Source organism: Limulus polyphemus, unplaced genomic scaffold (genome assembly GCF_000517525.1).
Source record: "Limulus polyphemus unplaced genomic scaffold, Limulus_polyphemus-2.1.2 Scaffold2512, whole genome shotgun sequence".
Lineage (NCBI taxonomy): Eukaryota > Metazoa > Arthropoda > Merostomata > Xiphosura > Limulidae > Limulus > Limulus polyphemus.
Genome location: NW_013668122.1, coordinates 7,030 through 24,811, shown reverse-complemented (window position 1 = coordinate 24,811; position 17,782 = coordinate 7,030). Strand labels below are relative to the sequence as shown.

The following is a 17,782-nucleotide window of genomic DNA, read 5'->3' as shown; positions in this document are numbered from 1 at the left end:
ATCAGTGGGTCGTGCCATACAATCCCTACCTACTCTGCTCATTAAAGGCTCATGTCAATGTTGAGATGTGCAACTCCATCAAATATGTGCACAAGATACAATTCAGCAAAATCAGCCCAAACATGAGACATAAAAATGTACCAAAATGCAAGATATGTGGATGTGTCCCAAGCTGCTTGGAGAATTCTGGAGTTTCCAAGCAAGGTGTGACACCTAACAGTTCTTCCACTGCCAGTTCACAAGACTCATCTGATTGCATTCCTTGAGCTATGTCATGTAAAAATGATGACTTTGCAAAAACTATATTCTACTCAGACCTACCACACTATAACACATGGAACAAGTCAATAAAAGAATGGAAATGCAGAAAACACGGAAGAGATCACTCCACTGTTCAAGGCATCAAAGTCGATGATGCACTTGGCCACATCTACATGGTATCAATCAAGGCAGGCAACAGTGAATGTTACTATCTGAAGATGCTGCTGCACAACGTGACTGGCCCAACCTCCTTCAATGCACTATAAACAGTTGATGGCCAAGTCCATTCAACATACAAAGAAGCCTGCTGCAGGCTGAACTTGTTTGAAAATGATGAGCACTACAGTCTGGCTTTGGCAGAAGCATCAGTCAGTCAGCCACCAGCTGAAGAGCTCTGACTGAACCACAGAGACCACTGACTGAAAATATCCTGCACAGATGCAGAGTTCAAGCCAACAATCTTGAACTTGAACTGAATGATGATGTACAATTAGGCATTGTGTGACACAGAAATCAGAATTCATCATATGCAGGGTCAAATTTATACAAATATGTACAGCCAAAATCAAGACATGGTGAAGGTGATAGACTGTCAACTGCCTGGCTGAGAGAAACCTCCTACAACCAGGATGAACTGGCTAACCATGTTGAGGAGAACTTTGACAAACTGATCACTGGCCAAGTTACATTTCAAAGAAGATGGCATGATATTTGTTCATGCACCAGGTAGCACAGGAAAGTCCTTCCTGCTCAATCTGATTCTGGCCAAAATCTGCTTTACTAGAGGCATTGCTCTGGCTAAAGCTTCTTGTGGCATTACAGCAACATTGCTAAATGGAGGTAGAACTCTGCATTCAATTTTCAAAGTACCACTGAACTTGTGCAGCACAGGCAGAAAAACTTGCAACATTTCCAAAGGCACAGATGTGGCCAGTCATCAGAGAATCCAAAGTGTTCATTATTGATAGCACAAATAACATCCATGCTCATAACACTTGAGACATCCATGAAAGACATTCGAGTGAGTGAGGAAACATTGTTGATTAGTTTCTCAAAAGTCTTACCTCTGGAAGCACATTGAAGTCCATCACTTGAACACAAATCTGAGAGTGATCTAACTAGGAGAGCAAGATGCAGGTGAATTCTCAAAACTGTTTCTAAAAGTAGGTAATGGGCATATTCCAAAGATAGCAGAAAGCAACTACTATGATGAGATTCCAATCCCTGAAGGAGTTGACAAAGTGGTCCAAACAGTTGTCGAAATGAAAGAGAAAATCTATCCTAACTTGAAAGAACATGCAAACAACCCTGCATAGCTGGCAGAAAGAACTATAAACTATGTTAGCTTCACTTAATGAGATGTCTACTGCCATCAATCATTCACTGATCTCAGAGTTTCCTGGCAAGGAGGTCACTAACAAATCAAATGACACAGTCCTAGTGGATGACAAAGAAAATTTTGAAGGCACTGCTGAGCAGAGACATCAAAACTGCTTAGTGCAACAGCAAACAATCTACAAAACTGAATTCTGAACTTCCTCAAGATACTTGGCCTGCCCTCTCACATCTTGAAATTAAAGGTTGGGTTTCCAATCACGATTCTGAGGTCCATGGATCCACCAAGGACATGCTATGGCACTAGATGCATGTTGACAAAGCTGTGCAAAAACATCATCTTTGCAAAAGTTTCAACTGGCCTATACCGTGGACATGAGGTATTTATTCCACAAATTCCACTTAGTCTTTCTGATTCTCCTTTCCCGTTCACTCTGAAGAGATTGCAATTTCCCATCAAACTTTGTTTTAGCATAACAATCAACAAGTCTCAAGGACAATCATTCAAAGGAGTTGGTGTTAACTCGTAAATGCTCCTTTCACTTATGCCCAACATTATGTTGCACTTTCTTGAGTTGGAACTTCAAAAGCTTTAACAATATTGACTCCAAATGGTAGAACAAAAAATGTCATTTTCCCAGAAATCCTGCAATAGCACATTAGAAAGCTGAAGTTGACAAAGCTTGGCTTAAGATAAAAAAGTAAAATTCTTGCCATCTCATTTAGTTTTAAAGTGCACACTTTTGAATTTATGTGCTGCACAAATGGAAATGACAATTATCCAGAAAGACAACAAAGCTGCCAGCCAAAAGTCTGTAACACTGAAAATCAAAGAAAATAACAGCACAAAACCAAAGTGTGCACATGAAAACAAAAATGAGATCTAAACATTTCATCACTCAGTAAAGAATCAAACATTGTCAACAGAAAGCTTTAATAAAATTTTCCATGTAAGCATTTAAAGTTCCAGCTGGATAACAATCATTAAAATATCTTTAAGTAACCAGTTAGGTACAGTAAATGAGGGCAGTGACTGACTGGGGATTGGGCAAAATTTGTTTGTATTTTCATTTCACTTTTCTTGATGCAATATAGTCAGTCACTTTATTTTCCCTTCCAGTAATCTTTAAAATCAAAACAGATTAAAGTAGATTTAATACAGATTTTCATGGAGTAACACACAATTTAAAATTAGCTTTTTAGACAAATCCAATCTTGGCTACCCAATGTTGCACCACCATTTCAGTGGGCAGTACAAGTAGGTCAGGACTTTGGCTCCAAGTGAAATCAAGAGTGCAACACAATTAACTTTTTTTAAAGTCCATGAAATAACTTAAATTGATAGATTAACTTAAACTTTTCCCATCATTGGGGATGGGTACTCTTGCTTGTAATGATATAAACGTACAAGAATGGAAAGACTGTACCAAAATAGTCAATGTGTTGAATACAGAATGTTTAAAGAAAAATTTACAATTCAAAATGATCTATTCTAACTGGATTACAAAGATAGATATAGTTTAATTAAATTGTAGGAATAATTTTTTTCCCAATCAAAAATAATAGATTTTCAATTGTTAATCATGAGGAATGATTATGTAATTTGTGTATTCAAAATGATGTACCTGATGAATTCCATTATTTACTTGATTGTCCTTATTTTATTGAGGACAGAAATGCATTCTTAGGTTTTAAAACCAAAAACTATGCTCATGTGTTAAATTTAAAAAGTGTCGTTAAGTGTAAGGATTCAAGTAAAATGAAAAAAACTTTCCAAATTTCTAAGTGTCATCTTGCAAAAATTTAGAGCAAAAAAATAATTCTGTTGTATCTGTTATTCAAACTACTAGAAGTTGTAACTTAAGTATGTCAAAAAAACTCAATTTACAAAAATGTTATCCTGTTATATAAATGTTATTATAACAGTGTCAAGACTAGTCACCATAAATGTTTTTTGTAAATTTCATTTTTTGCATGTTAATGTACTCTCATACCCTGAAAGGGGTCGTTAGAGAATAAATAAGCTTTAAGCAATAATAACTCTGATGAAAACTAATATTTAAAGTCCAGACATATTATTAGAGCACCTGGGAAAAAACAATGCATGAAAATTTACCACAGTAGCCATTAATTGACACTTATATTATTATATTAGCACAGAAATAATCAGGAAGCCTTAACTGGATTACTTTAGACTCTAGCTGTAGTGAGCTAAGAAAACCTCAAAATGCTTTCATAGTAATTAATAGCACAATCAGATAAAAACATTTATATCTAATGTTTCTTTTGGATACTATATGTTAGTGTAAGGACATCTGGTTGTTCTTTATTAATTCCTAAAAAAAATTGGTAAGGGTATGAAACTCCCAGATCTGAACCTACTTATACAACATTAAATAAGAATTTTTGTCTTTAAAAAAATGGGTGGGGGTATGGAGTCTGCCCCCATAGTGCCCTCCCTTGGAAGTGCACCTGCTTATACAACCTTAAAAAATAAAATTTTAATGTTTGAAAAAAATGGAAAGGGTCCAGATTCCCTAGATCTGCACCTGCTTATACAACAATAAATAATACAGGTATGCAATTATAAATTGGAAACATAGCATAATGTAAAGAAAAACCCAGTAAATTCACACTTTATTTAACACTTAAGTAGCTACAGAGTTGGTGGTGGAGACTGCAGAAAAGTTGCCTTCCCTATCATCAGCAGTTCACACTAAGTGACAGTGGCAGATAGCTTTGTTTAGTGGCAATGGTAATTGAACCAAGGACCTTCAAATCATGAAGCACCCCCTCTCCATTATGTAATTTGCACTTAACAGCAAACATAATAGCAATATTTCAAATAATTGGATAATGGAATACTCAAAAACCCTAATTTTGATTAGTTGATTATATTCGTGATGATCCATTCAATTGTAACTTCAATTAATCAATTATTGGAATACTAATTTCAATAAGATGATTATTGTTGTGATATTAATAATTTTAATCCTTATTTTGGTAAATTGATCAGTTTATGTGATACAAATCAATATAATTGCAGCTCATGTGGCACAGTAGATGTAAAATGGTACTGCAAACAATACACTCCCACACTTCAGTCTTAAAAATAGCCCACTAAAAAGAAGTTTAAGTAAACTTAGTTTCCTTATTTAAGTTACTGTAAAGTAAGAAAACTTCAGTTTTGTTTTTCTGCCAGCAGGTGGAAAAGCATCACCTTCAACCAAATGCACCAGCATAATAGATTGGAAGATAAATACTAGAAACCGTTTTGTAGTAAAATCTAATGATTTAAATAACATTAAAGGACAAAATGAGACCTTTTCCATTTAGGCCATCCTATCCACTAAATTAAACACTAGAAAACTTATACCCAGCCCTTGTCAATCAAATGTTTATCAAGCTTTTCCTTAAATTAAACATATTTACCATATCTGAGGGCAACCTGTTCCAAAGGTCAACCATCATGTTATTAAAATAAAGCTAATTTATATTTGTCCCCTTGTCTTACCATTCACACCATTAAATACAAAAAAAAAGATAAAGTACCAACGCTATCTTAAATACTTCAATCAAATCCCCTCTAATTCTTCTTTTTTCAAAGAGAAAATAAGTTCAGAGATCTTAAAACTTTGCCTCATATGACAATCTTTCCATCCTAAACATCACTCTAATTAACCCTGTCTAACAATTCAATGTCCTTTCTAATGTAAGGAGCCCAAGACTGAACACAATACTCCAAATGTGGCCTAACCAGTGACATATACAATGAAATTATGGCCTTATTATTATAGTATTTCACTGAATAAGAGTGAGTATTATTCAGACTGAAATATGAAATAGTGAAGACTGTATAGGCTTCTATGATAGTAAAATACATTGAACTGAGACCTTCATGTGAATGTGTTTTGTGGTTATAAGAAAGCATGAATGAAAATGTGCATATTAATAATAACTGATTAAGGGATACTGTTATTATTAATTTATCAATTACTATTTGTTTTCTTAGACATTGACTAAAGTCAGTGCAATAGAATAAAAGATAAATACTAGATACCATTTTGTAGTGAAGTGTAACACTCATAAAATTCTATACATTTGTCTGATTACAAAACCCAAAAATGTGTGTGTTTTACATGGATTGACTTTTTCCCCTCATTTTAAGCATGTAACACTCATAGGTAATAATTTTATTGATGAATCAATTAAAACACTCAGTTCTATACAGGGTATACTTAACAGAAGTACCTAAGCTCAACTTTGTCAGTCATGAACATCACAATAAAAAAACCGGTGAACACATTTAAAAGAAAGAATTTTATCAAAAATAAGCCCATAATTTCAATTTTTTGGGATTACCTTGTATTCTCAATTCAATAATAATTTGTTGTGCTTGAACAATGCTTCACTGAAAATGGTATTCTCTTCTGTCTACAACAGTAATTTAACAAACAATTTCGCTTCAGTATTATAAATTTTCTTGGTTATAATGTATATTTCATACATACTACATGTATTAGTAAAATGAGGACTAAATTTTTTAACATTTATTTCACAGCTGGTTTCAGATTCTTTTAAAGATTTTCATAGCACTAGTATTAGTTGAAAATATTTTTTTACGAGTGTATCTTTATGCTGTAACATGGTTAACATAAAACATGCTTAAAAGAAAGTAGGCTTCATATTTCCATGACTAAATATTAATTAAAGTGTAAGAGCTACAGTAAAAATATTGTAAAGTAATAATACCAATGTTTTTGTAAGGTTTCTAATGTTTTACAAATAAAGACATATTTGGCACATCATTTTGAAACTATGAACTTGGAAAAGAAATGATTAGAAGAAACTTTAAATTACTGTATTGTGCACAGATTGTTTAAGTGAGTAACAAGATCATTTTTCAATTAAAATATGATTATTTGTATAAAATAATTAGATATAATGACCTAGCAATGATGGAAAAAAAATTACAGAAATGTATTTTAGATCAGTTAAAATGGAACTGAATAACTAATAACTATTAAATATATAAATAAATTTTTTGCATCATGTCTACAAATCAAGTCAGGAAAAAAAAGCATATGGTACTTTAAAATAGCAGCACCATATTGTTATATAAACTATAATTTTAAGATATAATACACTTGCTTAAAGAAAACTTTAAAACTTTGAGATCAAATATTACTGTAATGATAGCTCTTCTGCACATTTTTATTGTATTCAATGGAAACCAATATTACATTCAATTCTAATATTCACTTTTTAACTTGATCTGAATGTTTTCAACTTACAAAAACCTTAATTAGCGGCATTAAATATGTAAAACATTTTATATGTTGCTGATACATGTTGTATTATTTCAGTATGAAAACAATTCAATAGAAAACTTACACTGAAGATCATATATTGCCATTTCATAAAACTTAGAAACCAACTTCATATAGTAAAAAGATTGTTTCAGTTATACTTCCTAATACACCAATATCACCTAACTAGCACCAATGTATGCAAAAATTGCATATTTCCAATGATACAGTACTACAACACAAATAAAACTGCACATACTTCCACATCATGCATACTTACAATTAGTAATAGATCATGCTAAGGCATATCACACTTAAGGGAATGAGAATATATATATATATATAATCTAAATCTTCCTTCCTAGGCCTAAATCTTTCACAGGGTGCAAACAACATACAAAATATTACAATTTTTTGTCTGTACTAGCAAGTGCATACAATCAAGTGTCATATAAGATAAATCTACAAAGTATACAATTTAGGAAATTATGTCACTTATAAAAGTGTAGTACATGATGAACAAATTACAGCAAAATAAAATTTCAACCTTGCATTCATTTCAGAATCAAGAAGTAATTTTTAGTGATAACCTATGTCATTAAAAAGGATTCAGGTTTAAAATTTATGTACTCTATTTAAAAATTGCAATTTCTGAAATGACTAGCCAATTTTTCTGGGTCATGGTAACTTTGATCCTTACACACTGAGTAAGGAAGTTACTTAGAGTAACATTTACAATTCCTTTTTCAAAACCTGCAACAGGCACAAAGTTTTCACACTCTGCTTTGTAATCTGAAACTAAATTAATAAAATGTGGACTAACCTGTAGAACACCATTGACTAGAATATCATTGACATGATCATTAGAACCAGACATGATGTATATTTTGGTAACATTCTGAGGTTCATGAAAAATTATGTCTAAAGTATCATTGGCCTTTGGAGCCATAGCCCAGAAATACCCATATGATAATCCATATGCCATTTCAGGATAGTAAGTTTCATACGTCTTCATTGAAGTAACTAAATCTGCCTCTGGATTTACAACTTGATATTTTCGGATTGATGCAGAATATTTCTTATCCTTTAGTTTCTGAACTTTCCCATCAAGAGAAGAATGTATTCCAACATGCTGGAAGAGACTTGGAACACGACGAGTAATAACAGTTCTACTTGGCACCATAAGATCAATGTACTGTAAAATCAACAAGTCCACTGGTTTTTCAGAATAAAAAAGCATCAAAAAACTTACAAGCCTCTCTAAATCTGAAGATTTTAAGAGTCTTCCAATAATAAGAAAGCCTGTAAATGACAAAGAAACCCAATCTTTCTTTTGTATCTTTATGAATTCTTGAATGGCCTTTACATAATGAGGAGCACACTCTACATCATCCTCTAAAATTAGGTAATATTCAGACAGGGTCATTCCATAACTCAATGAAAATGCAAAATCAACAACTTGCTTAGCACGCCATCTGACACGTGAGTCAGGATCATTAAAGGTATGGCGTAAGTTTTCAAAAGATGGATAAATATCTGGCACAGTTTCAATAATATGTAAAAACCCTGAATCTATGTACTTTTTGTACTGACTTGATAACCATTTGGCTCGATACATTCGGACACTCGAATCAGAATCAGCCAATAGCACTACAACTGTTATTTGTCTTTGTTCTTCAGCAGTAGATCGATTTATGAGAGAATTTAATGTGGAGCTTATATAATTTCCTTTTTTTCGAGCCACACTGGGGATACCTATAGTCAAGAACTTCTTTTGTGGTTCATCTCTTCCTACAATTTTGGCATTTTGAACAGCAGTAAGTAGGTGATGCACTGGAAGTCCTACTGGAATAACTTTTGGGATGTACTTTGGTTTTAAAGTCTACATAAATTAAAATAAAAAAGCATGTTACAATGAATAGAATCAGAGTTTTAGGAATTAGCATTTTTCATTCACTTTTGAAGTATATTTTTTAAAAACATCACTACTACAAAAAATTGTACATCTTTATTATTATTACATATTCTACAAAATATAGGGAATAATATGCACACCTTTCAAAGAAATTATTTCAAAAACTAGACTACAAATGGTTTTTACAATCACATATTGAGAAACAGTTTTTCTTCTGTGAAAAATCTAAGTTGCAGTTTATTTTCTAAATGTTTTTATTACAATTACATATGTAATATTCCTCATTTTTGGATCATGAATTTTTTTTCATTAAAAGTATATAAATTCCTTTATTCATCTCTTATACCCAAGCAAATTTACCAAAATTAGAAACCATAAGTACGTAAAAAATTAGGTAGGTAAGAAGCATAATTTATGTAAATGTTACACATTAATATTTCCAAGTAGTAACTTTAACACACAAATATTTCAATCTTAAATTAAACACATACTTCAGCATATATACGACTGTTTGATGTTATGTACGATGCATGTATTCAGTTGTACACCCTACCTGAGTACCTTCACTGGAGCAAATCCTAACAGTTTCACGTATCATTGATTCACAACTACCATTTATGGAACTAGAAGGGAGCATCTGTGGAACTAAAAAATATATACATTTTTTTATATTATTATCACTATAAACAACCTTTTCATGTCATATTAAAATATTTTCTTTTCAAAAAAGTGTCACATACCAAACTCCTAAAATAAATCTGATATTTTAATATAAAAACCACAACATACCAAAGTTTTCTCCAAAACTTTTCTTTGTACATTAGAAAGTAAAAGTCAACTGTATCTTCATACTAACAAGAAATTATGGGAAAAATTTAAGAATCTGATTAAAAACTATTATTTGGTGCTTCATAACTTAAAAAATAAAGTAAGAAGTCAATCACTCTACCACAGACATCACTTAACTGTCCAAACAACCAACAACCTCAGTTACTTATAGTTCTTTTTTTTTCCAAACATATATATACATATATAAAACCTTTAAACATATTTCTATCAAAAGCACACACGACGTCCTTACATGGATCATTTCACAAGTTCAAGAAAGTATTACTTTTACATAAGAAAAATGATAGATTTGGACTTTCAAGGCTTAAATTTATCATTCTTATCATTTAGATTCTTATACTGAAGCTTATCAATCTAACACTCAAATTCAACACTCACAGAAAGTTTATCTAAGGCTATAACAATTCTTAAAACCTGAATTATGCTACCTCTACTTCTAGGCTCTAGTAAAAACATGACAGAATCCTTCAGCTTCTTTGTGTGCCATTCACTATTCTTTGGAGACTTAAATTTTATTACAATATATGGAAAGATTAAAAATAATAATAAAAAAGATGCCTCTAGTAAAAACATGACAGAATCCTTCAGCTTCTTTGTGTGCCATTCACTATTCTTTGGAGACTTAAATTTTATTACAATATAAAAAATGGAAAGATTAAAAATAATAATAAAAAAGATGCCTGAAATGAATCGTTCAATTATTTTTTAATTACAATTTATATGTTTGAAAACTTATGGCCACCATCTAACAGTAATTATGTTACTTATACAAGCAGTTTCAGTGAAATTCAATGTAAAACTTAGAATGATAGATAATTATAAGCAAATGTGATATCCAAGTACAGTAAGAAATGTTCAAATAAACATGTTTAGTTTCAGACAGGAAAATGGGAAGATTTAAATGACTTTTGAGATGATAAATACATCAAGTTCTAATTATTAAACCACATGAAAAATAAGCCATTCAGCACATTTATGTCTCCTCTACACCAATAATCAACTTAAACACAGAAATCAGCTAAATATAGTTTTTCTGAAGGAAGCAAAACAAAACTGCACATTCTAACCTAATGATGCCTTTTCTGTTTCACACAAGTTTACCATAGTCTTTTTGCTCTTTAGTTCAATATTTCAGTAAAGCAATTCTAGAATTCTATATATTATTTCTTTATTAAAGTTAAAGACACAACTGAAAACTTTGTTTTATGAACAAGCATAACTAAATTCTTTTCCTGTTTACTTTTACATATATTATAATGGGTTCCAAAACATAATATTTCTGTTGGAAAGCAAATTTCACCAATATTATCTTCTTTTTTTCTAATATTGATCGTAATGTTGTGGCAATTGAATATCCTAAGATATAAACTAATTAATAATTTCTAGTAATAGGATATAATAATTAGTAACTAAATAATAAGAAAAAGGTGATAGTATAGACTTCTAAATAACAACAAGATTCTTTTTTCTTACTTAAAAATGACCAAAAACAATGCTTATAACATACAGTTTCATTAGTTCCTCCTTACAAATGTATCTTTACAAGTAAAATCGACATTTTGGGTTGAAATGTTCCATACGTGTCTATCTGTAGTGTTTACTACAGTGACAAATAACAATAATAGTTATAAGAGTGAGTACTGACAATGAACAGAATATTCTATTTTTTTTCTCTCCTTTATCAATTTCTTTGACCGGTTTCATGGCTTCAAAAGTCACTCTTCAGGATATACTTTTACTGAAAATCTATAACAAAAACATTCAAATACTGTTTTTAAACTAAACATAAATTAATTAAATATGTATATTTTCAAAATGTACAAACATATAATACTTTCCATATATAAATTCAGTATATTACATATGCTCAAAAATAAATAAATTAGTTAAAGTTTATCCGATATTTTATTTTTAAATTAAAATTTTATTCTAATTATACTTTCTCCCAATATTATAGAAATGCAATTTATTACATAATTTCATACCTTTTACTTACTTTGTCTTTTCTTTAAGTCTTAATAGTAGTTTTCACAATTCCTACTGACTTTACACAACCAGTTATTTCTGCCCTCTTATTCTTGCCTATTTAATATGGTGCCAAAAAAGTATGTGTTTTTGAAAAACAATCTTTTATGTTTTACATTACATGCCCAAAAAGGGACAATTGAAGGTATTCTCAGTTGTGAAAGAAAGAACTGTGTTTATATAATTAAGGTTACATGAGAACTACCAAAACAATAAAGAACAATAATAAAGAAATTTTGTTTTTCATTAACAATTCATTTAATTGCAATTCTAAGAACATAATATACCTTTTAAAATGTGTAAATTGGGGTGAATACTGTATTAGTAAAACAGATAATTTAAAAATTCTAAAAAAACATTTTTATGTTTTCCATGTAATGTAGACCATAAAAGACTTTTTTTTTAATTTTTGTTAAATTATTTTGGTATTACTTTAAATAGATAGAATTGAGAGGACAAAAGTAACTGGTTGGGTAAAGACAGTAGGAATTATGAACCCATGAAAAGTGTTACCAAGACTTACAGAAAAATTGTTTTGTTTTTGAATTTCGTGCAAAGCTACACGAGGGCTATCTGCGCTAGCCGTCCCTAATTTAGCAGTGTAAGACTAGAGGGAAGGCAGCTAGTTATCACCACCCACCGCCAACTCTTGGGCTACTCTTTTACCAACGAATAGTGGGATTGACTGTCACATTATAACGCCCCCACGGCTGAAAGGGCGAGCATGTTTGGTGGGATGGGGATTGCGAGTCGAGTGCCTTAACCACCTGGCCATGCCAGGCCCCACAGAAAAATAAAGTAAGTACAATGTATGAAATTATGGAATAAATAAATTGCATTCCTATAATAGCAAGAAAAACTATAATTAGAAAAAAATATTTTAATTTAAAAGGAAAGTATATCACATAAACTTTAATTTTATTTATTTTTGAGCATTTTTAATATACTTAATTCAGACACGGAGTGTATTGTTTGTACATTTTGAAAATATACATATTTAATTAATTTATGTTTAGCTGAAAAAGAGTATTTGAATGTTATTGTTATAGATTTTCAGTAAAAGTATATCCTGAAGAGTGACCTTTGAAACCATGAAACTGGTTAAAGAAATAAATAAAAAAATAGAATAGTCTGTTATTCCAGTGTTTTATTTGTATCTACAGGTGAACCTTATTGGTGATTTGGTTATATATATATATATATATTGAAATTTATAGAATTAACTCGGTGTAAAAAACTATATTTTATACATTTATTACAATAAAATACCTTACATGCTTTAAAGTTTGTTAACATTTAAAATAATTACAAGTTTGTTTTTTATTCAATCAGCATCCTCATCACCCCTTCTAGTTGTCTGTTCCACATGCTATATTTTAAACATAAACATGTTTTTATTCAAATGACCTTCTCATCACCCTTCTAGCCATCTTTTCCACCCACTTTATTTTAAACATAATCATTAAAGTACTAACTACACTGTCTGCAATTTCATAGAACACTGACACATGTCGAAGATACATATCAACATTCATAGAACACAAAGGTTGTTGCAGCTTCATTTCATCAAAATAAGACAAACTAAAGTTTTCAGCACAATGCAGAAGCTAATTCAGATACATACACATGTACCACTTACCCTGTGCTTTTATATTCATTTGTAAACAAAATTTTCAGCATTATATACAATGTACAAGCCTGTATATCTCCCATAAAAACCTGACAAAAGTATAATTTTTAATTAACAAAACATAACTGATTCTTCAGATAAATACACAAAATACTGGTTCTTACTGTAAAACCCACATAACAATATAATTCTCACATAAAAGACAAGTTTTTCACATAGCACTACATAACAAAACGATACCATGTAAAGCTTAGTTTCCAGAACTTCACATATGAGACACGTACTGATAACATATTTAAATTACATACATGTATACGAGTCACATCCCAAAGGCACCTAAACTTGCTTGTACTTTTGGTGAAGGTGCTCTAGACTCTTATCCAGTTCTTCTATTTCCTTGTTCTTCTCTGCCACAGCCTTCCAGAAATAATTCGACTTGGCTAATAGAGTGAGGTCTTGTTTGTTCTCAGCTATTTGGGCGAGCTCATCGGCTTACTTCTTTAGGATGTCTACAGTGCTAACAAGCCTTTCCTTCTTCTTCCTTGTTGATTTGATTTCATCTTGAATTACCTTCCACTTCAAGTTAGCTTTTCTTGTGCTTCATCTTTTTCTTGTCCTGTAAATACTAACTATACCTCACATGCCCTGCCCTCACATTAGTCATAACAAATTTAGTGATGAGGATTTGACTAATTTCACAACCCAAAGATGACACACTGTCATACACCAAATGCTGAGCAACATCTTTTCTTTCATGTTCTCAACCAGCATCTCCTCGTTGACAGAGAAGCCATGTCCTATGTCTGCCTGGCCATGAGAGATAGTTAGCAGGAGTCTATCACTCAGCATCTCGTGAAAGAATACATCCACTCAGTCTAATACTCCAGATCCAAAATTCTTGAATTCGTACTTGTCTCTTGGTACTTTTCACATTAATGATTTGAACTGGCTACTTATGACTTCACACTGTGAGGCAGTTCACCACTTAGCATTCAGTAGGATTTAAAGCATTGCATGAAATTTGGTAGCTATGTCATTTGGGTGAACAACCATGTAGTGAAGGTCCAGTGACTTCAACTTATTGACGACTGGATATCGAAAAAAACACCTTTTCATAATTTTGGATGTTGTAACCACCATAACTGCAAATGCTCCATATAAAAGTTCACTCAGAGATTTGTCCTTCAGAGCCACTTTCAAATATTATTTCACTGAAAATCTCACATCAATGGCTTTTGATTCCAGATGTAATTTCTTGTACTGTACATCTACATTCAACAACTTGAGAGTGGTATCTGCTTTGGTGATGAGGTCCTGTTTGATGAAATGAGCATCAAACTGGAGATGAGAGCTTATAGCTCCTCAGCAAGAAAAGGCACCATTGGGGAAGCCGTTTGGAACCCTTTACAGGAATGGTTACAATTGTCTTGCTACTGATGAGAAGAACTGTATTTTGGCTATGCAAAGTGGATCGTCTTTGGCTTTCTTCACCATTAGGAATGAAGAAGAGATGGGGATCTGACTTTTAGGGTGAACCTTGTAGCTGCTAATGAATAATAAAATATTGTTCCACACTTCCAATGCACACTCTGCTACTGGCAAGTCCTCTACCCATCAATAAGCACAGAACTTCAATGGGGACACTGAGCTACCAATTAATTTTACAAAGCCCTCTCTTCTTGCAGGAGTATTATGAAAAATTTGCCAAAACACTCAGAATTCCTGTCCAAACTTCTAACTAGTGACCTCTGCTCCATATTAAAGACTGCCATGAATGACATGAAGGTCACAGCATTCAATGTCAATAAGGTCTGGCATGGAGGGATCAATCTGACAATCTTCTTTGAGATCTGTTAAGAATTTCCAGTTAACACTTGCACCCTCTATCGATACTTTCAGCATTCGTTTTGAGCCAAAAAGTTTCAGGCCTTATTTGAATCTGACCTTAAGATCATCAGTTGCTGCATGTCCCAACAACTCTGATCTCAAGTAGTACACACCAAATCCATCTGTCCACTTTATGACACTTTGTTGAGGCACTCAAATGAAATCACATAACAGTCTGATATCCTGATTTGGTCTATCAATTGGTCTTTGGAGTAAGGTGCTTGGCCAAAGCAAGTAGGGTAAGCACATTTTATTACTGAACATGGGAAACTCCGAGTAATGGCACTATCAAGAAACATAGTACTGAACAATTCTGTCATTCCTTTGCAAGAACTGAATGAATAATGTGACATTAACACTTTTATTTCCCATAGAATTTCTACTTTGAGGATGTCAAAACTATTCACAGAGGTCTCAGATACAGATATGGTGGGATTCTTTCCACTCTGTTGGTCATTACTGGCTGATGATCTCACCTGGTGGTTCTGTAGTTTTAGGGGTTTCTACCATGTAAGATTTTATTCCATGTCTACCTTCCTTTGGCTTGCAGTTGTCCTTTCATGTGGTTTTTTTTAGTGCTGAAATGCTCATATTACCAACATCAAATGATTTTTGGCCGGATGTACAGAAAGCTCTTTGAGGTTTATCCTTTACTTCTTTCATCCAATCTCTGAACTGTAAATCGAGTTTCTATTCAAGTTTGAATGTGCAGTGCCATCCAGACATTATGTTTTGAATTCAGACCGTTCTAATACAACCTACTAAATAAATTTTCTTGCAAAGATTAATATGCATTTACAGTATTTTGAGAAAAAAAAACGTATAGTTCACTATCTTGGTATAATTCTAACTCCAACTGGTTACCAATATCAGAAATAATGAAATACAATTACCTTCAGTCGAGGGAAACCTATAAAGCATATTACATTCCCTCATGTAAAGTTGCATTTCCTCATAAATTGTTTTTTTTATTTAATTCATGCAATCTGTTCACTTTCATTGATCGTAGTAAAGGATTACAAATGTACCATGCATTCCCAATTAGGAAAGTCAACTGAAAAGATGAAATTCCTCAAGCAAAATTAAATTCCTCGGAAATGTAATATTTTGATCTCTGAATATGTCATAGAGACAGATGTATTTTGCAGTTGATGCACAATTGTTTAATAGGTGTAGAGATTATCATGGACATCAAAGCAGTTATCAGTAAACAACATACCTAAAGAAAATGTTAACACTTAGATACTCATTGGCACTAACATGCTATTTTCTGATAATATTTCTCTATTTAACCTAAAGGCCTGCTACAACACATCAGTGGGCTCAAATTAACACACACGGTTTCTGAAAAAAATTTCCAAGAGATTTGGTGTTTTTTACAAATTCCATGAGTTTTCTGGCCCTGGAATAAATATTTATCACTTTCCAGATTTTCAAAGATAAATGGGAATCCTGAATATCACAGGTAAGATCTTGCAAGACTGCTTTTAAAAATCAATGTTAATTACTTACCTTGGGTTAATTATAAAAATCAGGCATCTGATAATCAGTTATGTTATCGAAAATACAGAATTTGCCATTCGGCTAATACTATATACAGGGTTATTATAATGATAGTTGACCTACTCTACCATTCACATCTTGAAAACTGATCATTAATAGATCTGTAGGTTGTTGATAAGACAATGAGAAAGACAAAGTAATTCTTATTTGGAAGTGCTGTACAGCAATTTGTAGTCCGGTGACTGTAAAAGCAAATGCATAGATGTCACGATCCATTCTAATATTAAAAATTTCTCCTGGCAGTTTATCTTTGAACATTAGAATTGTTCTTCCAAAGTATTACTAGTCAGGGAAATAATGTCTGTGTAACATAAAAGTAATATGAATGTGAAATTGGAAAATGGAGAAAACAATGTTAATTAGAACATGTTATCATTCCAACGTGTCAGAAAAGTTTTGAATGAAAAAGCCCTCATACAGGATGGGGCTCCATCCAACACTATATGAAATGTCAAGTCATTGTTAGACATGCTTTTAAGGATCAAGTAATCCGCATATACTTTCCACACACATAATCAGCATGGTTATCAGATGTTACCCTTGTTAATATTTGGCTATAGGGCCACCTACTATAATTAAAGTCTCATTTACTATGATGCACCCACTACTTTAATAGACCTGAAAGATTTCATAGACACTGAGTACAACTGTAGTAAGTCAGAAACTTATCATTCAACTGTGTATCAATTTCTCTTTAAGACTGAAAGTGATACTGGATATAAATGCACTACCTGAACATAAGTTTAATTTATAGTTTTGCACTACAGTATACAAATTTTAACAAATTTATCAAGCATTGTTGCTAAGTCTGCTTATAATAAGTGGAACTGAGATTTTCTTAAAAGTCAGTTTAGTTTTTTTATACTCTCAGGTTGCAGTTTTTTGAGCTTCTACTATTCTGAGGTCACTTATTTGGGCTTTTATGTAATAGCTGACTTCAATACACAGTCAAATCTTTGTAAGAGTGGTTTCTGTGATTTACTGGCTCAATGAATAACTTGCACAATA

At 32.1% G+C, this 17,782-nt stretch overlaps 1 protein-coding gene across 3 annotated transcripts in view; it reads right to left on the bottom strand.

Moving 5' to 3' along the window:
• Window positions 1-6,575: 6,575 nt before the first annotated feature.
• Window positions 6,576-17,782, bottom strand: part of LOC106467165 (alpha-1,3-mannosyl-glycoprotein 4-beta-N-acetylglucosaminyltransferase C-like) — a 13,801-nt gene continuing 2,594 nt past the window's right edge. For all 3 annotated transcript variants that reach the window (XM_013927486.2, XM_022395297.1, XM_022395298.1), the window contains exons 2-3: window positions 9,374-9,465; window positions 6,576-8,787 (exon numbers count right to left, since the gene is read on the bottom strand). In XM_013927486.2, coding sequence (XP_013782940.1) covers window positions 7,537-8,787; window positions 9,374-9,465 — 1,343 coding nt within the window. In that variant the 3' untranslated portion in view covers window positions 6,576-7,536. The remainder of the gene's footprint in view (window positions 8,788-9,373; window positions 9,466-17,782) is intronic.